We start from the raw sequence: 23,980 nt of genomic DNA on the forward strand, positions 1-23,980 counted from the left end.
GCCCTCTGCCTCCTGCTCTCCCCTGCCCCATAACCGTATCCTTCCAGTGAGGTTTGGGGAGACCCCCAGGGGTCCTCCTGACACCTCTACCAGCCATGGGTCTAGCAGGCTGCCCTCTGTCGGGGTCTCTGCTCATTTGTTTCGGGTTGCTTCACATCCTGCCTTCACCCCTTGTCCTGTCTGTTCAGCCAGGCTCCCTGGGGAGGCCTCATGTCCCTCCAGTTCACTGGGGTCACACGCAAGAAAAGATTCATTGTGTACTCGTATTTGCAAGCTCAGCTTTGAGCAGCCTGCATCAACCAAGGTCTTCACAGGAAACAGATGGCCCACTTCAATCCAACCATTTGAGAAGGGTTTACTAAAGGGACTGTTTATAAAGGTTTATACAGACTGAGGAGACCACAAGGTGCCATGCAGTATTCTGAGGCCAGTGAAAGCTAACTGTTTTTAGAGCCAAGGGGACCAGGAAGAAGGAAGTTAGCAAAACCCTGAAGGACAGTCATGGAGAGAGGTTGCCATGAGAGCAAAGGGACACAGCCAGCCCATGGCCACCCCTCAGAGAGAGAGAGAGAGAGCTGGTGGGATAAGTTCCCCAACTCACTCTCCTCCCTTCTGCTGATCTACAGCTGGGTCTTCCTATTGGCTGGACCCACCAGGAAGTGGGAGGGTGAGGAAGCCCATTCATGCAATCACACAGGTCAGCCCTGGGGCACAGAGCAGGTAGGGAACGGTGGAGGGTAGATGTAGAGGGCAAATGGGAGGTCCCCTACACAGCCATAATGACCTCCTTCATTAATGACATGCCTCTCTCCCTTGTGCCCTCATGAGTCTTACTAGGCTCTATATCCTGCGAACGGATCCCCCAACTATCTCATAGGTATTCCCCCTCTCTCACCTCCTCTGCCCCATGACTCAGAAGCCCTCTGTGCTCCTCCCCAACCAGGCCTGCACGTGGGACTCAATAACTTCAGTCCTTGTCTCCCGCTTGCCTGACCACATGGGGATGGAGCCATGTGGCCAGTCTCAGGCCAGTCTTGTCATGCAGAAGGGACTCAGGAAGGGGCAAGCATGAGGCCTTCCTCTTCTGAAATGAGCTGCCGCTCTGTGGCCAGTGGGCCGAGCCTGGTCAGCACTTCTACGGCTCAGGCATGCCGGAGGTGCTGGCCCCCATCCAGCTGAGCCACTGGGGGCTGGCCAGATGGCAGCGGGCAAAGCTGGCTCTGAGCCACAGGCCTGGCTTTGGAAATCAGGCAATGAGTGGCCCACGGGAGGCAGCATACCCACAGGCACCTCAAGGCAGGGATGGCACGGCCCAGTCCCCAACCCTGCTGTGGCTCACAGGACCTAGGCCTCCGGTCCACTGAGCCTTGCAGGGACTGCAGGGCCTTGCCAGGCCTGAGGAAGGCAGTTTGGTACAGTGCAGAGTCTGCCCACCTGCTCTTGGAAAAATTGCTTCCTCTTCTGGAAGATGAGATCCCAAAATGAGAGCTTCTCTAGAACTACAATCTGTAAACTGGTTCACACAAACCAGAGCTCCCCCCTCAGTCTCCCCATCACTACTTCCTCCTCCACCACTAGCTTCAATCCCTGAGGTGTCTCTTTGGAATCTTGGGGGTCTCACATACAATAAAACCCTGGCCTATGTGCTTCCTAAGTGGTCCCAGGCAGCATTCATATGCTCTGAATTTTTAAATGCATAATAATAGACAAAATGTTACCATAAACCCCCATGTACCCATCACCCAGATTCAGTTAACAAGTCATGGCCAATCTTCTTTCATTGATATTCCTACTCACTTCCCCCCTTCCCATATTATGTCAAAGCAAATCCCAGCACCACGTCACTTTATCGGTAAACATTCAGTTTGTGTCTCTAGAAGGTGAGGACTCATTTTAAATACGTCACCAGAATGCCATTATCACACTTTTAAACATCTAATCATAATTCATATTTCCAACTGTTTATTTACAGGTTTGGTGTTTGGGTTTCTTTAAATTGCCGCTGGTTGATGTGTCTCTCAGTCTCTCTTTGTCTTGATCTGTGAATTTTAAGTGGCAGTGAAGCTCAGGGGTACCAGTTTGCATGGCTTCTCTGGGAGCAGTGAAGACATTGCCAGGAATCTGGAGGGAGAATCCATTCTGCCCTGAGTCTTTTTGAATGCCAGAGGGAAAAGGAGGGAAAGGGTGAAAAGATTGGGCTGAGGCTCAGCAGTTGAGCATTGCCTATGAACCAGGAGGTCCGGGTTTGATTCCTGATCAGGGCACATGCCTGGGTTGTGGGCTCGATCCCCAGTGTGGGGCATGCAGGAGGCAGCCAATCAATTATTCTCTCTCATCATTGATGTTTCTATCTCTCCCTCCCTCTCCCTTCCTCTCTGAAATCAAGAAAAACATATTTCTTTTAAAAAGCTGTAACTGCTTATTTGGGGCGGGGGGGGGAGTGTCCCATCCATGGCTGGGTGAGGCCAAACATCAGAAGTGGGGAGGTGCCTCACTGGTGATGAGAAAGATCCAGAAGAGGATGGGTGCCTACAGAGTGCGCAGCCCTGGAGGCAGGAGCCTGGGGTCGAATCCACTGGTAAAATGAACTGCAAACATTTCACTTGGCATCTGCTGAGACCAGGACTTTGCCAGAGGCTGGGACCGCTGAGATGAATGGGAAGCAGTCCCCGCCCTACAGGAGCAGCTCGCAGCAATTCAGAGACACAGACAGGCACATTGTGTATTTAACCTCTAGACTTCAGTGTGCCCACCTGGGAAAGGGAAACAATAGCACCTACCAACTAGACCAGCAGAAAAGGGACAAACTATATCTATAAAAAGGGGGAAGGGGGAGGGCTGAGTGCTTGCCTTGGGGGTTGGGGGAGTGAGGAATGTTCATAGAAGACCCCAGGGTCCTCAAGTCCTGGCTCTACCAACTACCAGCAGGGATCAGGGTCCTTAAGCAGGACACCCCCACATTGGTGTTACCCCAGTGGCTTCCCTGAGGTCTCTGTGTTTTGGAAATGATGGCGTTCGGGACATGTAGAGTGGAGAGCCCTTGATTTTCTGTGATTTGCAGGCAGAATAGAAAATCTAGATTTGCATCAAAGCCGCATGGAAAGCCTGGATTTCTGCTGTCCATGGTACCGATCTATTGCCCTAACGAGGTCATGGTGCCTCAACCTCAGCACTATGGATATGTTGAAACAGGTAACTCTTTGCTGAGGAGGCTGCCCTGTGCATTATGGGATGTTTAGTGGTATTACTAACCTCTACCGACTCTTCCCTCATTGTTACAACCAGAAATGTCTCTAGACATTGCTAAACGTTCTCTGGGGGCAGAAGCACCAGGTTGAGAACGAGGGGTTCTAGTCTAGAGGGATGCTAGTTCTCTGTAAAGGCGCACGAGTGTGTGCCTTTCCTTCAGACTCTGCACATCTGGCTGGCACCTTTGATCTGTTTTCACTTCCAGGACATTCCCAGGGTGTCAACCTCTCAGAGTTTTCTTAAAAATAAGCACCTTCAGTCGCCCTCTCAACCACACTTAATAAATGCAAAAATATGGTCGTTGTGCCCAGGGTAAGCACACTTGCCCACTATTGATACAGACTCAGACTTGAGTAGAGGAGAAGGAGAAGCCTGTAGGTCACCCAAGGAGCCCTCTGTGGCTGAGTGGCCCACCCCTGCCTGCTGTCACTACCGAACTCTGTCCTGGGCTTGTCTCTGCTCCTCCCTTTGTCCATCCACTAGGGGGGGGGGGGGGGAAGGAAAGACTAGAACACCATTTTCCTGGAGTCAAGGCATCCTGGGTGGCATCCCAGCCCCCTGGGGGTCTCAGCTCAGTTCACCTTTCAGTGGTACCCTGGGAAATATCTGGAGCGGGACCTGCGGACATCAGGTTGCAACGCGTCCTGTGCCAAAGACAGCTGTGTGACCTTGGACAAAGGATCAGCTTCTGAGCTCAGCTTTCTCATCTGTAACGTGAGGTTATTAATACCTCCTTCACGGGGTTGTTATAAGGATTAAATGAGAAAATGTTTGTGAAAGAGCTTTGCATATTACCATCTGTCATACAAACCTTAATTGGCATTGCTATTATCTGTTGTTCTAAATGAGAGAATGAATAATTTCAAGCCCCTTATCCAAGGAGATCCTCAGCCCAGCACTGTCTGCCTCCACCTCTCCTGGGCCTTCCCAGTCACTGCACACCCATCACGTGTCCCCATCAGACCAGTCTCCTCCCTTGGCCCCATACTTGTTCCTCTGGCTGTGTGTCTCTAAGGGACCCTCCTGCCTTGAAGGGCTCCCTCTGTTTTCATCTGTTCATACCCCCTTCTTCAATACCCAACTCCCACCTCCTCCACAAGATCTTCCCTCTGACAAAGGGGCTGGGTTAAGGCCAGTTTGCCTTCTTCCCTCAGCCAAGCTACCTATAACCCCACAGCCCCAAGCCAAGTTCAGCTTAGTGCTTGGTAGATCTAGACGAATGATGATTGACAATGTATTAGATTTAATAATAAAAACAGCCAATACTTTGGAAGCACTCAGTATGTGCCAGGAACGGTGCTAAGCATTTTACACAAGTTAACTTATTTATGGAATGCCAGTTGGCCATGTGGGATTAAAGATCTGCCTCCGGACCCCAGAACAAAAGGTAGAACCTTTTTTGTCGACCCCAGGCAGAATTAATTATTTCTGCCTCCATGCCCACAGTCTATTATTGACCTAATTTTACTGGCTTTTAATTATTCATTAAAGCGGCTGTCTCTTCTTCCAGTCTGTGAACATCTTGAGAGCTAGGGCCCTGTTTTATTAGTCTTTATTAGCCTTAGCATCCAACAGTGACTGGCACATAGTTGCTGCTCATTAAATGTTTGTCGAATAAATGCACAGATGAATGGAGTAATTGACACCATCTCCCCTGATATTCATGCAGTTTTATAAGCTGCCACTTCCCTGACCTCATACCTCAGAAGCATTCTAGACCAGTGTTAGTCCAAGCATGACCTGTCTGCAAACTATTTGCTGCCAGTTCGTGATAAGGTAAGCACAGAATCTGAGTGAGCAGTCAGACATTTTTAAGCAATTTGACAGTGTTTTATGTCCATTAGACCTAATAGTTTTAAAAACTGGACTTTTATTTGTATGTCTTTCTTTTTATGTCATTTTTCTAATAATTCATCCCCACTGTATTTTGCGATAGTATCATTCTGCAATAGATTAGAATTTAAACATCAATAGCCTTTTCTTTGGCACAAGTAGGCTGAGAAGTATGGTTCCAGATCGCCGACCTCACTAGAATACTCATGGTTAAAGCCAACGGAATCCCGCAGACTCAGCCCTCCCTTGCCGGGTCCCACCCATCACTGCTTGTTATCACATCTGAAGCACATGGAATTGTCTTTTATTCCTGTTCAGATTTCTCATATTTTCCCAAATCTGGCAGGTTAAGGGAATGAAAGCTGTTAGTAGTCTGGGCCTAAACAGGAAGAGGAGAAGGCCGGCTGGGGGGGAGGGGGGGAGGTCAGAATAGAGTTTGGGGGGAAGGGTCAATCTGGGAAGAGAATGCTGGAATGGAGCAGAAGACTGCCCTGAGGAGGGTGTGGACAGGTTGCCCTGAGGAGATCACCCTAAGCCAGCAGGCTGGAGGGGCTGGAGGAGGAGGGAGTTTGAAGGGGGGGTAAACATGGAAGGCCTTGGCAGTGGCATCTGAGCAGATGAGAGCTGGGATCTTGAAGGTGGAAGGATGCAGTTTCAGGACCAATGAAAGGAGATATGGAACCCTTTCTCAGAAGGGGTGTTAAACACGAGGCTCTCATAACCCCCCTGAGGCAGTCAAGGCCAAAACCATAAATAAGTAGGTCATGAAGTGATACAGTAGCCTTCCTCCTTTCAGCTCAAGGGGGAGAAAGAGGATAAAATGTGCCATCTGTAGCTACTTCTTTAGAAAGGGAAGGTCTGAATCTCAGGCCAAAAAGGCAGCAAGAGCAAGACTTGATTACAGCCTGATCGATGGCATTAGAATATTTAAAGATCAAGACAGAGGAAGATTAAGGGGCTCAGAAAGACAAAAGTTGATGATGTTTAATAAGCAGAGAAAAACATGAAATCTAGAGCTGCTGGTCCAGGAGAGCCAGCTCCAAGGTCTCAGGCAGGGCTGGGGAGCGATGCCTCTGCAGTGTCTGGGCAAACCTCCCTGAGGACCCGCCAGCTTTCTCTCCTCTGATTCCACAATCTCCTGCTGCTGTGACCTTCTCATCAGGAATTCTGCTTTCCACAAATAATTGCCTAGAGCAGCGGTTCTCAACCTGTGGGTCGAGACCCCTTTGGCGGTCGAACGACCCTTTCACAGGGGTCGCCTAAGACCATCCTGCATATCAGATATTTACATTACGATTCATAACAGTAGCAACATTACAGTTATGAAGTAGCAATGAAAATAATTTTATGGTTGGGTCACAACATGAGGAACTGTATTTAAAGGGCCAGAAGGTTGAGAACCACTGGCCTAGAGGGAGGGACCGTACTGCGCATCCATTTGAGCATCTGGTCACCTTGATAATGATGATGATGATAGGGATGGTGACTATAGTTAACCTTCTTTACGCCCTTGTTATGGACCAGGCACCAGTCTAAGCCATTTAAAAATAATAATTCATTTAAACCTACCTATGTGGTAGGTATTCCTAACCCCATTTGAAAGACAAGAAAATTGGCCCAGCCAGTGTGGTCAGTGGTTGAGCGTTGATCCATGCACCAAGAGGTCACCTGTTCAGTTCCAGGTCTGAGCACACGCTGGTGTTGCAGGCTCGATCCCCAGTGGGGAGGGGAGCATGCAGGAGGCGGCTGATCTCAATGTTGATGTTTCTACCTCATCGATGTATCTCTCTCTCTCTCCCTTTCCCTTGCTCTTCCTCTAAAGTCATTTTTTTAAAAAAACATATTTAAAGATCAGAAAATTGAAGCACTGTTAAATAATTTCCCAGGCTCACACAGCTTGTAAGCAGAAGAGCCAAGCCTCACATTCAGGCTGACTCCAGAACCTGCACTACACTAGACCACCTGCCAATTTTGTCGAGAACAATAAATTGGCAATCTGGTTAGTGCACCCATCTCTTCTGGGATTGGTTGGGGTGAGTCAGTGCCAAATTCAGCAAGCCAACTCTGGGGCACTAACCAGATGGGGGTTTTGCAAGACTCTAGACTGAGTGCTTCATCTAGAAAGTGCCACCCTCTGTGCCTAAGCCAGTGTGACCAGCTGGCTTCCAGGGCAACGTCCCTCCCCATTTCAGAACCCCAAACCTCATCAGGGCAGGTGGAGCTGGGAATCAGGAGGCTGAAAACTAGGCTTATCAGCTCTGTGACTTTAGACACCACCGTCTGTGGGCCTCAGTGTCCTCATGAGTAAATTGCATATTGGATCAAACAATCTCTTAAAATAACTCCCTTTCTAAATGAAGAATCAGTTGGACCCATGAACGCACTGGCTGCGGCCCAATGTGCTGAGAAGTGGATGGAAGGGAGGATGAGGGTGAGCACAGCAGGGCACAGAAGCCAAGGCAGTTAGGTTCAGAGTTTGATTTCAAAGCCACCACTCTGGAACCGTGCTCCGCCAGGAGTGGCTACGGAAGGAAAACGGTAGGAGAAGTCAGTTCTGTCCAGCTGGAAGCGCTGGAGGGGAACGTTTAAGGGCTGGAGGAGACGTGAGCTGCTCTCCAGAGCTGGGGGTGCACTTGGGAGCTAATTAGCCAGGGGATGAAGACCCAAGGTCTGGCCAGGCGGCTGACCCCAACCTGGAGGCTCGGCCGAAAGGGGGCGCTGTGGCCTTCTCCCCGCCTGCCCCTGGATTCCTAGCTGCTTTCCCCAGCTATAACGCATTGCGCGCCCGCTGCCCCCTCCGCAGCGTTCAGACGCCGACTAGTCTTGCAGGTCACTGCGGTCTCCCCCTCTCCCCTCTCTTGGGGTTACCAGGTTCAGCCCCTGGGCAGGCGCTTAGTTTGCAGAATGAAGGGATGAATAAACGAATGAATTAAAATGAATGAATGAGAAGGGTTACCCTCGCAGAGCTTTTGCGTCTCTGCACGCACCCGGCGCGTCAATGCCAAAGGCGCAGAGAATAGGGCCCAAAGCCCCCGGCTGGAGGGAGGGCTGGCGGGGACCCTGTCCTGGCCGGCTGCGGGGCGGGAACGGCCCAAACGCAATTCCCATTTCTTCACCTGGTTTCCGAGGAGGCTCTGCTCAGTCGGGGCTGCGCTGTTCTCCAGCCTCCAAAGCCTGTCTCTCTTAGATACGCCAGAGTCCCCCAAACTCCTTGGACTCCCCAGGCCCCTACTGAAAGTCGGGCGGGAGGTGGGAGGCCGCCTCCTTTCCCGTCCTCTTCCTCACCCCACCCCACCCCCTCCCGCCCCAATCCCTGGCTTCTCCCTAGACTGCGGCGGCCGCCACCGCTGCCAGCGAGTCCCGCCGATTGCTGCAAACCGGGGCGCAGGGAAAGGGGGTCAGCGCGGCTAGGGCGCTCGGTGCAGGCCCAGGGAAGAGGAGAGGACAAGGAGGCGGGGAGGGAACGGAGGGGCGCAGCACAGAGCAGGGACTGAAGTGGAGGGGAGAGGCAGAGAGGGGAGGGGAGGGACGCCGCGGAGAGGGGGCGGGGAGCCGAGGCGAGTGGCTGGGCGGACCAAGGGGGAGGCGGCGGAGGCGAGGCGGGCTCCGGGCGGGCGAGAGCTAAACGGGAGCCGGACTTTCGTAGGAAGGGGAGAGCGAGAGCCCGCCGGGCCCGGCCGGGCGGCAACAGAGGAGCCCAGCCGCTCACCCCGCCCGCCACCGGCGCGCGCTCCTCTGGGATGTCCGAGGGACCCAGGCGTTCAGGACGGTGACGGAGCGAGCCCGAGGATCCGAGGATGGGACGGCGCCCGCGGCTCCGGCTCATCAAGGTAAGCCAGAGCCGGTCAGCCCTCGAGGCGGCCGCCCCCAGCCTTGGGCCGGCGCGGGACGTGGGTGGATTGTGGGTGTGATGGGGGGATCTCTGGACAGGGCTGAGCACAGGTCTGGGCGCGGCCGGGGTTTGAGGGGCAGCCCAAATCCCTCTCTCTGGACCTTTGAAGCCGGCGTTGGGCGGATGGGGGAGAACCCCGGTGACAAAAGGAATCGTGGTGGCGAAGCTGCCGGGATGTTGTCGGAGGAGGGGGTCCGCCCACCCGGGTAACCAGCTCTGCGAGGAGAAATCGCTTTAGGCTTTGCAAGTGCAAGCTTGGTTCCACCTCCTGCCCCTCCCATTGCAGACCTGGGGCCGAGACTGGGGGCTCTGGAGATGGGCTCCCCACCCGCCTACCGGCCCGAGCACCCTTGCATTACTCCCCCACTCCGCACACCCCGCCCTGTCCCTTCCTGCCCCTTCCCTCCGCGAAGAGCTACAAATCTGAGGCAATAACTGTCCCCCCTGCCTCCGAGCCTTTGAGCAATATCGCAGTCTCCGGGGAGGAGACGGTGCACCCGGCGCAGGGTTCCAGGGCTCAGTTCCTCCGCGGCGCCGGCGCCCTGCGGGAGCGCAGCCTTTGCACCCGCGGTCCCCGAGCTGCGCAGTTGCCCGCGCCGGCTCGCTCCTGCCCCGGGTCTGGCGATGCGATTCTGGCGCCCGGAGTTTAGGAAAGTCGCCAGACCGCAAGTCCAGCGATTGCCGGCTGAAGTTCGGGGGCAGTTGGGGGCAGCCCTCGGGCGGTGTGCGTCGGAAAAGGCTGGGGTCGACAGTCAGGCTCGCGGCTAGTGACAGCCACTTGCCATTGCCCGGCGTTTTCCAAAGTGGTCCGGAGTGCAGGGTGTGGGCACGTAAGCAGCAGACGGAGGGAGAGGCGGGTGGGCCTCCGCGCTGCGGCCGGCCGGGAAGCTCCGCAGGGTCCCCGGTCTGAGCCAGCTTGACTGGGTTCAGTGCATTTAAAAGCGGTTACATTCACAAGAATTGAATGGGGGGAGGGGAGTGACTTCATTTCCATCAGTTATTAAACCAACTGTACCTATACCAAGTCACAAAGTGGTTTGAGTGACACCACCAAGATTTTAAAATGTAACTGCTACCATTTCATCAGTGATATCTTACGAGTTACTGGGTCTTCCATCCTCTTCCCCCTTCTCCCAAATAGTTATGTTGTTTTTTTAAAATGACTGAGGGTTGCCCAGCCAGCGTGGCTCAGTGGCTGAGTGTCGACCCATGAACCAGGAGATCACAGTTCTAGTCTAGTCAGGGCATATGCTTGGGTTGCTGCTCCATCCCCAGCACGGGGCGATCGGGAGGCAGCTGATCAAGGAATCTCTCTCGTCATTGATGTTTCTATCTCTCTGAAATAAAAAAAAATATATTTAAAAAGTAAAGAAAATGACTGAGGGTTGGTTCAATGGAACCCATATCCCCTTCACCATCCATTAACTGAGGGCTGGGGGTGAACCCAGGATTATTTTCTGGGTGATCAAGAAGACAGGGAGAGAGAGGCAGGAAGAAAAGCATCCAGAGAGGTTGAAGAGATGGCATTGAATGGCAATAGTCTCCAAAAGGCTAGTGTGTCTAAATTCACAAATCAGACCAAATTTGATGTTTTAAATGGATTCAAAGGATTGAACTGTAGGGGTTTTTCTTTTTGTTCCTTTTTAAGTTTACTTGCGAAATCGTAAATGTTCTTCCTTTGGCCTTTGTTAGAATCGTGTGCAAATCTCTACTTAGAATGATCACTTTTTTCTAAAAGAAAACATGTTTTTCTGTTGGTGCCTATGTGTTTTTCCTACTAGATGGTTAAGTGATGGTAATGAATTCAGTAAGTGCTCGATAAATACCGAATAAGTGAGAGGCAGTGAATGAATGGGCAGCTAATGCTGGTTGCATTTAAGTAGTCACTTTTCTTTCTTTCATTTATGTACCATGTAGAACTTACTGGGTATTGTTCTATCTGCTTTGCAAAAAAAAAAAAAAAAAAAAAGTCACTTGGTCCTCATAACAGCCCTTGGAAGTAGGAATTATTACTGAGGCACAGAGAGGCTATGTAATTTAGTCAAAGTGACACAGCCACTGAGTGTTGGAGCCAGAATTCAAACCCAGGCACTGTGGCTCTAAGGTTTTGTTTTGTTAGCTTTTATCAGAAAAACATTATAAGCTACTTACATTTCACCTTCTGCCTAATGAGAGCGCAGGTAATTTCGTCAGCATCAAAGTATGAATCTAGGGGCGTTAATCCAAAATCCAGCTCTGTCCCCACCAAGTCAAACAGTGTTGGGAAAGAATCCACTTGGGGGCCCTGAACTGGGTACAGAGAACTGGGGAAGAGTGTTGGGGCAAGAACACACGAGTGTGTGGGAAACGTGCTGTGTGTGTGTGGGGGGGGGGGGGGGGGGGGCGGTGAGTGTGCATGAGAGAAATGTGTGTGTGTGTGTGTGTGTGCATGAGAGAGTGGTTGTGTGTGAATGAGGGAAAAATGAGGTATGCTTGTATGTTTGTGGATGTGAAGGAGGAGATAGGTGAAATATTACCTCTATCCCCAGGGGAGGGGCTATGGAGCACCCTTGAGTCACCTACTCACCAGCCACAGCTCCTCTAAGGGAGACCCCAGTGTAGCTCAAAAACTGTGGGTTCTGGTGAGTGTGAAGGGTGGGTTATTAAAGGAGAGTGAGTTTTGAAGAGGGAGCTGGTTTTATTGCTGTTGTCATTATAAAAGCAATCTAACTTCATTATATAAAGTTTGGAAAAGAGGATAAAATTATTGCAACCTACCCCTCCTAACACAGCTGTTACCATTTACAAATAATCCCTGCATCGACCTATGAACCAGGTCACAGTTCGATTTTGGTCAGGGCACATGCCTGGGTTGCCAGGCTCAATCCCCAGTAGGGAGCTTGCAGGAGGCAGCTGATGGATGCTTCTCTTTCATCGATATTTGCATCTCTCTATCCCTTTCCCTATTTCTAAAAAAAAAATCAATTTTTAAAAACCTATTTTTTAAAAAATCCCTGCAGGCCCTTTTTCAAGTGCAGGTTTGGCCATCGGACACGCCCTCTCACTTACTGTGTCACAGCCTGAGTCTGTCCCATGTTATTCCTGAGCTTCCAGAGGGAGACTGTCAGCATCTGCATATTCCCTGTGCATGAATGTCCTTTGCATCCCTACATCGGTGCACATTTGGGCCATTTCCAAACTGTTGCTTTGACAAACCGGGTTTTTGAGGGGAGCATTGGCAGGAGGGATACCAAGGGAAAATAAGTGAACTCATTGAGGGGTCATGGGCTGCCATGGGGTGTGAGGACCACTGGCCTAGCTACCACCAGAAGTAAAGCAGGAGAGGGGGCTGACAGCCAGGCCATGCCGTTCCCATTTGATATGGCCAGCCCTGGAAGGGCATGACTCGGGCCGGTCCAGTTATCAAGAGGGCATAGATTTATGGAAAAGCAAGATGCTGACCCAGGGCAGTGAGGACGAGCTCAGGTGGAAAACCCATGCTGCACTCTCTCTAATGTTTGGCTCCTTGGAGAGCATCCGCAGCCAGCAGGGTTCAGCTGCACAGGAGTCTGGATGAGTGAGACCATTTTGGAGCTAAGGCCAAGTGGTGATTCTAGCTCCAGTGTTATATTCAAAATGAATTTGTTAGTGACAAATGACTCCTGTAAACTTAGATTCTCGGGGGCTCCTATCAGCAGAGTCCCTTGGAAGGAACACCATCAAGTCCTATTTATTTTTATTTTTTAAAAAATATTTTTATTGATTTCAGAGAGGAAGGAAGAGGGAGAGAGAGATAGAAACATCAATGATGAGAGAGAATCACTGATCAGCTATCTCCCGCACACCCCCCACTGGGGATCGAGCCTGCAACCCAGGCATGTGCCCTTGACTGGAATTGAACCCGGGACCCTTCAGTCCACAGGCCAACACTCCATCCACTGAGCCAAACCAGCCAGGGCGATCAAGTCCTTTTTAAATGCTGGTCTTTGGACTTGTTCTCTTGACCAGCCACCACTCACTCCATTCAATGTGACAGTCAGCATCTCCTTATACAAATGAAAACATCAGGTGAAGCAGATCTAGGCTCGAATTCTGACTCTACTATGAAGCTCTGGGCAAATTAGGTTATCACTCTAAACCTCGGTTTCTTCATCTGCAAAAAGGGGGGAAATAGAACCTACTTTATGGAATAATTAGAATAACTTCATGAAATGTCAGGCGTGAAATTAAGCACAATCGCACAGTGTCTGGCACATAGTAGCTGCTTAATAAATATTAGCTAGTCACGTAATCAATCTTACTAAATTTTATCAAAATTTACCAAATTTTAAAAAACCATCACAAGGAGGAGTTGTGAGGGGATAGTGGAAGAAGGAGTGGGTGGTAGTGTAGAATCTCCTGCCCCAGGTCCTTTGGACAGTCCCTGGGGAGAAAGGATGGGGCCCCCTGCTGTCAGCTGAGCTCAAAGGTCAAAGGACGGATGTACCTGCAACTGGCCCTCCGAACATCTCTGATATGTGAGAACATTTGACAATAAAAAGAGACATGTAAGGAGGATAATACAAGATGACTAACTCACTGGTGCAAATAATTATTTTGAAAACAACTAGCTGGATTCTATTAAGCAACAGATTGTTTTCTTATTTATACTGAATTTATCGGGGTGACGTTGGTCAATAAGAGTATACAGGCTTCAAGGATACAATTCTATAACACATCATCTGTATACGTATTGTGTGTTCACCACCCCAAGTCAAGTCTCCTTTCATCACCATTTATCCCCCTTGACCCTCTCCTACCTCCCCTACCCCCTTTCCCTCTGGTAATCACCATACTGTTTTGTCTGTCTACATAAGCAACAGATTATTAACCATTTCATTTTAGAGTAAGTGGTGTCTGCTTCAACAAAACTGAGAAGCTGGAAAGCAGAAGGGAGGAAGGAGGGAAGAAGATTGGGGGATATGGACATGCACTGGGTTTTCTGGGAAGTGGGCATGTTGAGGGGCAGTTCTAGGAAGTGGTTCCTTGTACACAGAACATCCAACTCAAATTCTTTAGCCAAACGCTTTCTTTGACATCTGTCACCCAGCAGCCATGAAACCATTTCTGGGATCTTTGTGGCTACTCTTTCCGCCCTAGAAACACAGGCAATTTCAGGATCCCACCCCTTGCTCACTGGGCCTCAGAGAGCAGCCCCAGGGAGGTGTTTAAAGGTGAGAATTGTGGCACCTGCCCCCCTCCACCTGTCAATCATTCCCAACCTCCTGCCAATCTGGCTATGAGCCAGGGCACCTAGGTCAGAGCCCAGGACAGAAACTGGCCTGACTGGTCCATCTGCTTCCCAAGCTGCAGAATTAGGAGGTGGGGGTTGTTCTACGCTGACTGACTGGCTACAATCTGGAAGCCACCCATGGCGAGGCACAATGGGACACAGTTGAACCTTTAAGTGCTGGGAGGTCGAGACCTTTGGGAGGGTTGGGACAAGGTATTGTTCAGTATCCCTGGCAGGTACATGGAAGGCAGCCTGCCTAGGGTGACAGGCTAGAGTGAGAGATGGATGCATGGACTACCCTCCCCCTCCCCACCCCATTTACAGCAGGGATTATCCCCCTTCCTCCACCCTAGCCTCCTTGGCAGGAATGGTTTCCAGGAATACCAGCTATTTCTAGAGGAACAGCAGCCCCGCCAAGGTGGGGACAGAGTTAAGTGGGGAGAAGGAGGGAGGCTTGGGGATGAAGGGCTGGGTTGTGCAGGCTGGGATGAAAATGGGGCTCAGGAGGGGTTTGGCTACCCTGGAGGACTGAAGAAAAGCCCTGGGCTGTATAAGGCCCAGCCGTCACAGGTCCAGGCCCCCTGCGCTGGGAGCCCAGCTGAGTGCCCGTGGGCCTGCTCAGGGTGGACGATGTTATTATATGAAGTGTGGGCATCATGCAGAGAGACAGACAGTGACAGGCAGACACAGAGAAACCAAAGGTGGTGCCAAGATGGAAACCACTGGCTAAAGTTAGAGAGAGAGAAGTATAAAGAGGAGGGCGAGAGGGAGAGGGAAGGGGAGAGGGAGAGGGAGAGGGAGATGGAGTGAGGGGCAGAGAAGTGATGGCAAGAAAAAGACCCGTGCGTCTTTTTGTTCATTCTTGCTTTGAACTCTCTTCCTAACACAGAGAGAACATGTGTCCCTGGTTTTGAAGCCAGCGATAGCATTCCCTGGAACTGCCTCCCCCTCTCCATTTCTTAGAAGATTCACCTCCCCATCCCTAACCTGCTAGTGGAGCCTTCCTGGGCTACCAAAGAGCCCCAGAAAGACAGTGGGCCCGTTACCATGGAGATGTTTACTAACCGGACCCCACATGGACCCCTGGTGTGGGGGCTGCTGGTGCATATCTGTGGGAAGGAGCTCCCCCCTGAGCCCACACCCTCCCACCATCCCCAGGGCAGAACACCCCCAACAGAGTTCAGAAGGAACAGAAAATAAAGGGGGAGGAGAGCCTATGTGGCCAGTGGGACCTGCTGCTTTCACTGGGGAGGTCCCTCCCCCCACTCCTCCCTTTGACACTGAACCTAACCACCACTCTCAAGACCCTCCTCCTCCATGGGGCCTTGCCTGACGAGCCAGCCATCGATCTCTCTCCTTCAGCTAAAGTAGGGCTCCTCAACCCAGCTGTGGGGAAGGATCACGTGGAATCTTCCAACCTGCAGCAGATGGACAGGTGGACAGGTGGGCCTACTGTGCGTGATGCCTGTGCAGCCTGCCCCACAGGATTCACCTGGAGAGTTGGACGACATCTGAATTGTTCTAGTAGACCAAGCATGTCAAACTCAAAGGTTAACTCAGGCCAAATAAATGAGGCATGTGGCCTGCAGGCCATGAATTTGACATGCTTGGTCTAGACCCCGTTCAATGAGATGAGTCTATTAACAACATGTGTGGACAAACTCCTATCAAAGTTTCCAAACACTAGCTTACTCAGTACCAGTTGCAGCCTGCACCAGTCCTGACCACCCTCTGAGCAGCATTGGTCTAAAGCCCTCCCTTGGGGCCAGAATTCAATGCCGGGGATTCCTGATTCACTTTTCCTGAGGTCTGGCCACAGGCCATGCTCTGCACCTCCTGCTGTGAGGACTGGAGGATGGAAAGGTTCTTTCTGGCAGCCTGGGCTGGGCTGGGCTGGCTGACTGAAGCAGGAAGAATGGGGTGGGGTGGGGGTAGAGGGATCAGAATAGCCAGGGGGGCAGCAACCTTTGGTTTACTCAGAGCCCTTCCCCCTCCTCATTCCATTCCCCCTCCTCATTCCATTCCCCCTCCTCATTCTCACTCATCAAGCTGCACCTTGTCACAGAGGTAGGAGAAGACTCATGACACTCAGTGGTCCGAAGGCTCTGGTGAGACAGGGTGGGCTCGGCCCAAAGCTCACAGGGCTCAGCCCCATATTGGTTCTAGCCCTTGTTCTCCCCAGAGATAAGGGACCCCCATCGGCTTCAGGGCTCCCGGACCAGCTCTGCCCCTGGCCTCTGAGGAGCTGGCCCTGGCAACAGGCAGCATTGCATGCCCCCACCCCCAGAGGAGCTCAGTGAGGGGAAGGACTGCCCAACTGGCCAGGAGAAGTCATTCCCACCAGAACTCATCCTCAGACTGAGGCCAGGAGGTGGGCACATGGTTGGTTCAAGGCCATGGACTTTGCTAGACAGAGTTCGATCCAGGGCCCCTTCCTGTCTTGAAGGCCCCTTTCTCTTGTTCTCCCATTCTTTCCAGAGTTCCCCTCCTTTCCCCACCTTCCTTCCTCCTTTTCAACCCCCATGATGGACAGGTGGTGGGTGTTTTCAGAGCTGGGAGGAAGCTGCAAAACCCTCCAGCCCAGTCTCAGCACTGTTGACACGTGGGGCTGGGTGGTTCTTTGCTGTGTGGCTGTGCTGTGCATTCTAGGGTGTCGAGCAGCATCCGGGCCTCTGTCCACGAGATGCCAGTAGCACCATCCCAGTCATGGAACCAAAAACACCTCCAGACATTGCCACATGTCCCCTGGGGACAAAACTGCCCTGTTAACAAGCACTGGGTTGGTTCAGTTACCCTCCACCTGGTGACCCTTCAGAATCACCTGGAGAGCATTAAACACTACAGTCCGAGTTTCCTCTCAGACCTGGGGGGCCAGAATCTCTAGAGTTGAGCCTGAGACAGAATTTTCTATCTCCCGGACGCCAAGCGCTCTCTGGAAACTTCTGATTTCATCTAATTCACAGGCAAAGAAAGAGACAGGGCCATGGCCTATCTTACGGACAATTACGTGGTCATTGCTAATCTCTGCCCTAAATCTCACTGCTCAGTGGGGTTTGGTGGCCTGGCAGTCCCCTTTACGCCAACCCCCATGGCCTCGGAAGGCGGTTGCTTCTCCAGAAAAAGCAGCCTCCAAACTCCTATTTTCGAATAGAATCTAATTTGCCATGGCCCTGTCTGTTTCTTTGCCTGTGAATTAGATGAAATCAGAAGTTTCCAGATGATCTCACTCTGCCTTCCCAGCCTGCTCCGCATCCCCTTCCATAGGCAACTTCTCAAAGGACACCCCGTTTGGCCCACAGTGAAATCCCCTCACTTTACACGTGTCAGAGAGCGGGCTGAGGTGAGAGCACAGCTGATACTGGCACCTGCGTGGCTGGTGTCTCCTCGCGCTGTCCCCTGCACACACCTCGGCTGTCTCCCAGAGTAGCAGGTGCCCCCCCTCAGGGATGGTTCCCCAGTTTCTGGGAGCCACACTCAGCCCCTGCTGAGCAGCCCCGGGGGCAGAGGACAGATCAGAGCCCCAGCCAGGCTCCACTCCCACCAGAACCAAACTCAACCCTTCCTGTGTGCCCGCTGACAGGGCCCTGCTGCTGCCTCCCACCCCCCAACCCTCCCATTCCCACTGCCAGCTCTCAGGGAGCCAGGCTGCAGCCCAGAGCCAAAGGTCAAGAGGGAAAAGAAAGCTACACCTTCTCTTTTGGAGGATCCACGCTGGGGGTAGGGGTGGGGGTGGGGGTGGGAGGGAGGCAGGGGCTCAATCCCAGGGCTGGAACATCTGGACGATGGGAAGATACTACGGGCTCCAACTCCTTGGGGCTGAGGATTAAATGAGAAAAATCATGGGGCCTGGCACGGTGGCAAGTCTTCAGTAAAAGCTGGGATTTAGAGGAAGGAAGGGAGGGAAAGAGAGGGGGAACGAAGAGAAGAGAAAGAGGCAAGACGGAGAGGCGTAGAGATTAAGACCAGGAGAGAGGAAGGTAGGTAGGAAAGGGTCAAGGAGGCCAAGAAGGCACAGACTATGAGAAGATATTGAGAGAATCCTAACTGGAGGGGAGGAAATGAGTGGGTGAGAGGCAGAAAAGGAGGCTAGATGGGGGTGGGAGGGAGGTCAGCAGTGCCCCAGGGCGCTGCCCACCACCCCTCCCTGTGCCAGCAAATCTGCATCATTGACAGTCATGCACGGGCCATTTTTGCTGGTGGCTGCTGGGAACAGAGTGGTGATGGGAAGTCGGTGTCCTGGGTGGGCAGGGGACCCGTCATGGAGCGCTTGTGGGGAGAAGGCCAAGTCAGGAGGAAAGCAACTTGTACAGACCAGTCATCACTACCATTCGTTCACTGCTCACTCTGTGCTGGCCCCATGCTGTTTTAACTGCACCATATTGTTGAATCGCCCCAAGAGCTTTAAGGTATAAGTACTTCGTGCCTATTAGCCCCATTTACAGATGGGAAAATTGAGACTCTGAGATGTCCAATGATTTGCCCAAGATCACATAGGGAGGAAGAGGCAGATAAAAGATTCCAGTGTGGGTCTCTCTGACCCCAAAGTCAGAAGTCTGTTTCTACCCCCCTGTTTCTACCCCCCTGTCAATCCTGGAGCCAGACGTAGTTAGACCTGGGAAGGAGCGTAGGGAACACCCTGCCCTCCTCGTTTTACAGACCAGGAAACGGGTGGGAGGGGCAGGGGAGTGACTTGTCCATGGTCACAGAGCAAGTTTGTCAGAGTCAGAACAGCATCGCAGCCCTGCACTTCGCACCCCCAGACACTTTTCTCCTTCAGCACACCCCGCTGGAGTCCAGGGTGGGGATCCATGCGGGAAATGGAGACCAAGAGCAAGAGAGAGCCCCTGGTGGCCGGGAAGGAGATGCAGGAGTACGAAATTAACCCACCAAACGTCCTGGTGGGAATCATGAGGGGACCCCTTGGTCAAAGGGGGTAGAAAGTGAAAGCCAATCTGCTCATTACTGTGTCGGCCGTTCATTTATTCATTCAACAAACATGCATCGGGACCTACTCTATGCCAGGCTCCACTGAGGACAAAGCCAAACCCAGACCCTGCCTTCAGGGAGCTTATGACCCAAGCGTATAGTATATCTGGGATCCTGGAATGGGGTGTGTGCATTCCAGAGCCGGGGTTCCCCAGGTCCTCTGCTCCTCAGGGGGTGAAACAGGCAGCCTGCTGCTTTCAGCTCTGCTGGGGAGCCTCATTAGGGGAGCAGAGGAGTGAAGTAGCAGGGGCCGGGGCGGGGCACACCCTGAGCCCAGGAAGAAGGCCTGGAGGCGGGGAACACCACGCATGTTCCCCTCCCTGAACTGTAGGCAGGAGATTTTCATTCCCATTTTTCCTCTCTGCACAACAGTAACTTAAGTCAATTAAATGTAATAATAAATTATTTCTCGTCTGCCTAGAATAGTCTTTCACTGCTCACCCACTTTGGGGGAAGTGCAGGCTCTTTGCCTTGAGATGGGGCAGGTTGTGGCTGTTATGGGAAAAGGCTGTGGTGTGTGTGTGTGTGGGGGGGGGGGTGGTGGCTGGCCGGGGCAGGACGGGTAGGAAGAGGGTGCTCAGAAGTCCTGGGCAGTCAAGAGCGCTGAGAAAAGGCATCGCTGTCCTTTGTCCCCAGTCTAGTTTTACTCTGGCTGGTGAAAAGGCACCCCCCTCAGGGCCCAGCTCCGCTGGTGCACAGCCTGTAATTCTAACCCCCACTGACACCTTGGCTGGCACCTCTGTGCGGAGCAGAAACTGCACAACTCCCTGTGGGCCCTGCCCTTCCCGAATCGTCATTCTGTAACTACAGGTGTATCTCCTGTAGGCACAGACAGGTTTCAGAGAACTGACTGCTCATGTTTTATTTCTGCAACCTGGTTTTTAAATGTAACAGGGGGGCCAGCTTTTTGATGAAATCTTGATTTATGACCTTTCCTCTTTTCCTATTTAGATTTTCTTCTCTTGGCTTTGCTTGAATCAGGCTATACCTTACAAAGCACATATCTGATAAGGGGTTAATGTCCAAAATATGTAAGGAACTCATACAACTCAATACCATATAATCCAGCAATCTCACTTCCGGGTATGTATCCAAAGGAAACAAAATCACCATCTCGAACTGGTATCCTGACCCCCATACTTATTGCAGCATTATTCACAATAGCCAAGACATGGCAACAACCGGTGTCCATTGATGGATAGGTGGATAAAGAAAATGTGGTATATATACATTGGCATATTATTTAGCCACAAAAAAGAATGAAATCTTGCTTCTTGCAACCATATGGATGGAGCTTGAGGGCAGTATGCTAAGTGAAATAAGTCAGACAGGGAAAGACAAATGCTATATGACCTCTTATATATGGAATTTGTAAAAAATGGAACTCATAGAACAGAGGACTCGCTGGTTGCTGGGGTCAGGAGGGAGGGCAGGCGAGAATGGGTGAAGGTGAAAAAATACAAACTTCCAGTGTTAAGCTGAACAGTTTGGGGGATGTAATGTGCAACGTGGTGACCATAGTTAACGATATTGTGTTGCATATTTGAAAGTTGCTATGAAACTGAATATTTCAACTCCTTGAATGTAGAATCAGCCCAGCAAGAGTCTTAGTGAGATCGCTAAATGGAATGGTTTAAAAAAACAAAACTACTTTCCTTTTAAGCTGGAAAAAAAAAAAAAAAGCCCTTCCCACTGGAAAGCTTACAGAGAAGGCAGAACAGCCTGACTGAATGGGGGGTGGGAGGGCTGGTCTGGCCTGCACCCCTCCCTTTCCTGTGGGAAGCCTGCTGTGCTCCCAACCTCTGTAACAGGAAGATTCTGGGGCCCACAGCCACCAAGTTGTGGTAATGACCACATGGACACTTGTAGGGGACTTTAAGCTTCAGAAGCATCTTACTCCTGCTTTCCCCCTAGGTGGCCCACATCCCTGTGATGGAGTAGGAAAGGCCTCCTTGCCCAGAGGGGCCAGTTAACTCCCCTGAAGGCACACAGTCCACAGCAGGTCTGGACTCAGAGCTCAGCCGAAGGGGAAGGGACTTTGCTGGGAGGTCACTCTCAAACGATGCAGCGGCCGCGCTGTCAGAGGTCTTCCTGGGCCTAGGGGACGGGGGCTTGGGGGGCTCTCCCAAGCTGAGCAGCAGACGTTGTTGTGAAGGGGAGGGAAGGCAGGACCCCTTCTCCTGGCTCCTCATGAACGTTTAGGAGGCAGCTCCCCCTGCCTCCAGCTCCCTCTTTTCCCTTTAGAGCCCTCCCTGTAAGGTTAATTACCAAATCATCCCATCAAGGGAAACTGCACTTTGTGCCTTTAAAGACCAAACTGAGCTTCAGCAATGTAGTTATTTATGGTCTCTAATAAGCATTTTCTGGGTGTGATTAACCTTTATGCCAAAGTCACCCTGGGATTTGGGATGGCAGCTTCAATTCCTGCTCTGCGCTGGCCTGGGGGTGGGGGCAAGGCCAGCAGCCGGAGCAGGCAGCTGACACACTGTGCCCCTTCCACCCCACCCTCTATGCCCAGCCCTGCACCCTCCTCTACCCATCCCTGCTCCCATGCCCTGTCCTGACCTGAGCCATCCCCTCCTCCATCTTTCATCCACTTAAAAAAACAGACACGGATTGCCTGCTTACTGTGTCCAGTCCTCACTCAACAGCTGAAAACAGCTCAGTGACCTGGAGCACCTCAACTGTGAAACCCGTATGAAACGGGAAGCATGAGGCCTCCCCGTCTGCTTTCTGCAGCGCAGTGCTCCTTGGTACAGGTGAGTGAGCCTAGCACTCCACCAGCCTCAGATCCTTGGTGCCATTTTTGGAGAATGGTAAACCTTACGAAGTCCTGAAGGCTTGGTGTGTCAAAAATTGTTCTGAGTCCGGCTGGTGTGGCTCGGTGGTTGAGCATCCACCTATGAACTACTAGGAGGTCACGATTCAATTTCTGATCAGGGACACATGCCCAGGTTTCGGGCTCCATCCTCAGTAGGGGGCATGCAGGAGGCAGCTGATGGATGATTCTCTCTCATCATTGATGTTTCTATATCTCTCTCCCTCTCCCTTCCTCTCTGAAGTCAATAAAAATATATTTTAACAATTGTTCTGAAAGGAGAAAAAGTGGCGAGGGCTGATGTTGGGGGCGGGGGAGGGAAGCAGATGGAGGCATCCGAGAGAGTGGCAGTTCCCAGGTCAAACCACTTTGGGGTCGCCGTCAGAGAGGATGACAGGTACGGTTGGTGAGGCCCGGGCCTCCGATGTGACCCCATTTGCCATATGCTCCGGGGATTTGGGGGTTGTGAGGCCTCCTTGAGAAGTGGCAGATGCTGGGCACCCTCCCCTGGAAAATGGTTGTCATTACACACTGCTTGTGCATTTACTTACAGGGTTTCGTGCCCCTACCCTTGTGTGCTTGAGGACCCTCCATTAAGAAACTCTCAGCTTCAGAAAGAAATAAACAGCATCCTTGAAACTCTGGGGCCTGTTCCTACAATGCGGCAATTGCCTGTTGATGGAGATAGAAAACTGCAGTGAATGTTGAAAAGGAGAGCAATGGATGGTGGGAGGAAATACACAGGAAATACTCCCGATTTTTCATGGAAGTGTGATTCAGGAATCAGCCAGAAGCCTCTTCAAACCCTTCCGCAGAGCTTGACGTGGCACAGACACACGTTCTGTGCAGAGCTGACCTTTCCTGAGCGGAAAGGTTGGTTCGGGAATATTAAGAAGCCCTTTTCTTTGCATAATGCAAAGCCAGCCCTCTCCTGGTAGAAAATGACTCTGCGACCCATCATACCCAAGAAGGAGATGTAAGGGTCAGGGTTGTAGGCAGCCAGCCAAGGACAGGCTAGCCCTTTGTCCTGGGGCATTTGGTTTGGTTTCATGATGAATCTGGATTGCTCTTTTCCTCAATGAACCTGAGACATTAAGACGCGAGGCTAAGACGTGTGGCTGGTGTATTTTCCATCTAATTAGAACCCTGGGGCGTGAGTGCTTTGTCTCGAGGCTGTTTCATGCATCTGGGGCTAGTCCAGGGTCCCCCTCTGCTGGTGTCATGAGCACCAGGACCCAGCGCATGTACAAAAGGGAGGGGATGACTGAGTTGCTCCACTTTGGAGGGTGAGGGAAAGTGCTGCCAAGCGGAGGGGCTGTGGGGCTGGCTTTTGAGGCCACCAGGGCTCACCAGGCGAAGGGTGGGCCAGGCTGAGGAGGGGCAAAGGCCTGCAAGAGCACAGGTGTGCAGACACCCGCAGGATCCATGCACTGATTGATAAGCAATTCCATGGGAATGAAATGCGGTATTTTAAGGGGATCTGAAGACTGAAGCACAAAGAGCAACTTCAGGGTCAGAAGGATAATGGTGGAATGTCAGGCAGCATGACTGATAATCTGGAATAGAGTGTTTCTGTTTCTTTAATTTGCCTATGGCTGAGCTGCCTCTTGGAGCCCCACTTCCATTCTCTGTGTGCGTGTGTGCATATTGGGAGGGAGGTGGCAGGGAGTCCTATTCTCCTTCTAGAAGGAGCCCCTGGCCCCCTGAGCTGACTGAGCAGCCGGGGACAGAGCAGAGCTGGGTTCCTGCTGACTGTTGAGCTGAGCAGTGCAGGTTTGTCCCCGAGGACTGCTCTCTGCTCTGCCAGCAGAAGCCTCTGGCTGGCCTGGTGGCTTCCTCTTCTCTCCAATTCTGCGTTTTCACTTGGAAAATGAGAGGAAAGATATTTCGCCATCTCTCTGGCGACTGCGAAGTTTAATTACTGATTAATAAAGTGTTGGAAGTTCCTTGG

General features: G+C 51.8%; 1 protein-coding gene across 1 annotated transcript in view; it reads left to right on the forward strand.

Annotated features, from left to right (window-relative positions):
- Positions 1-8,690: 8,690 nt before the first annotated feature.
- CRHR1 (corticotropin releasing hormone receptor 1) overlaps positions 8,691-23,980 on the forward strand; it is a 38,233-nt gene continuing 22,943 nt past the window's right edge. Inside the window, exon 1 of the mRNA XM_081109993.1 lies at positions 8,691-8,912. Within this exon, the coding sequence (XP_080966119.1) occupies positions 8,880-8,912 (33 nt within the window). The 5' untranslated portion in view covers positions 8,691-8,879. The remainder of the gene's footprint in view (positions 8,913-23,980) is intronic.

The sequence above is a fragment of the Myotis nattereri genome (assembly GCF_964212035.1).
Source record: "Myotis nattereri genome assembly, chromosome: 16".
Lineage (NCBI taxonomy): Eukaryota > Metazoa > Chordata > Mammalia > Chiroptera > Vespertilionidae > Myotis > Myotis nattereri.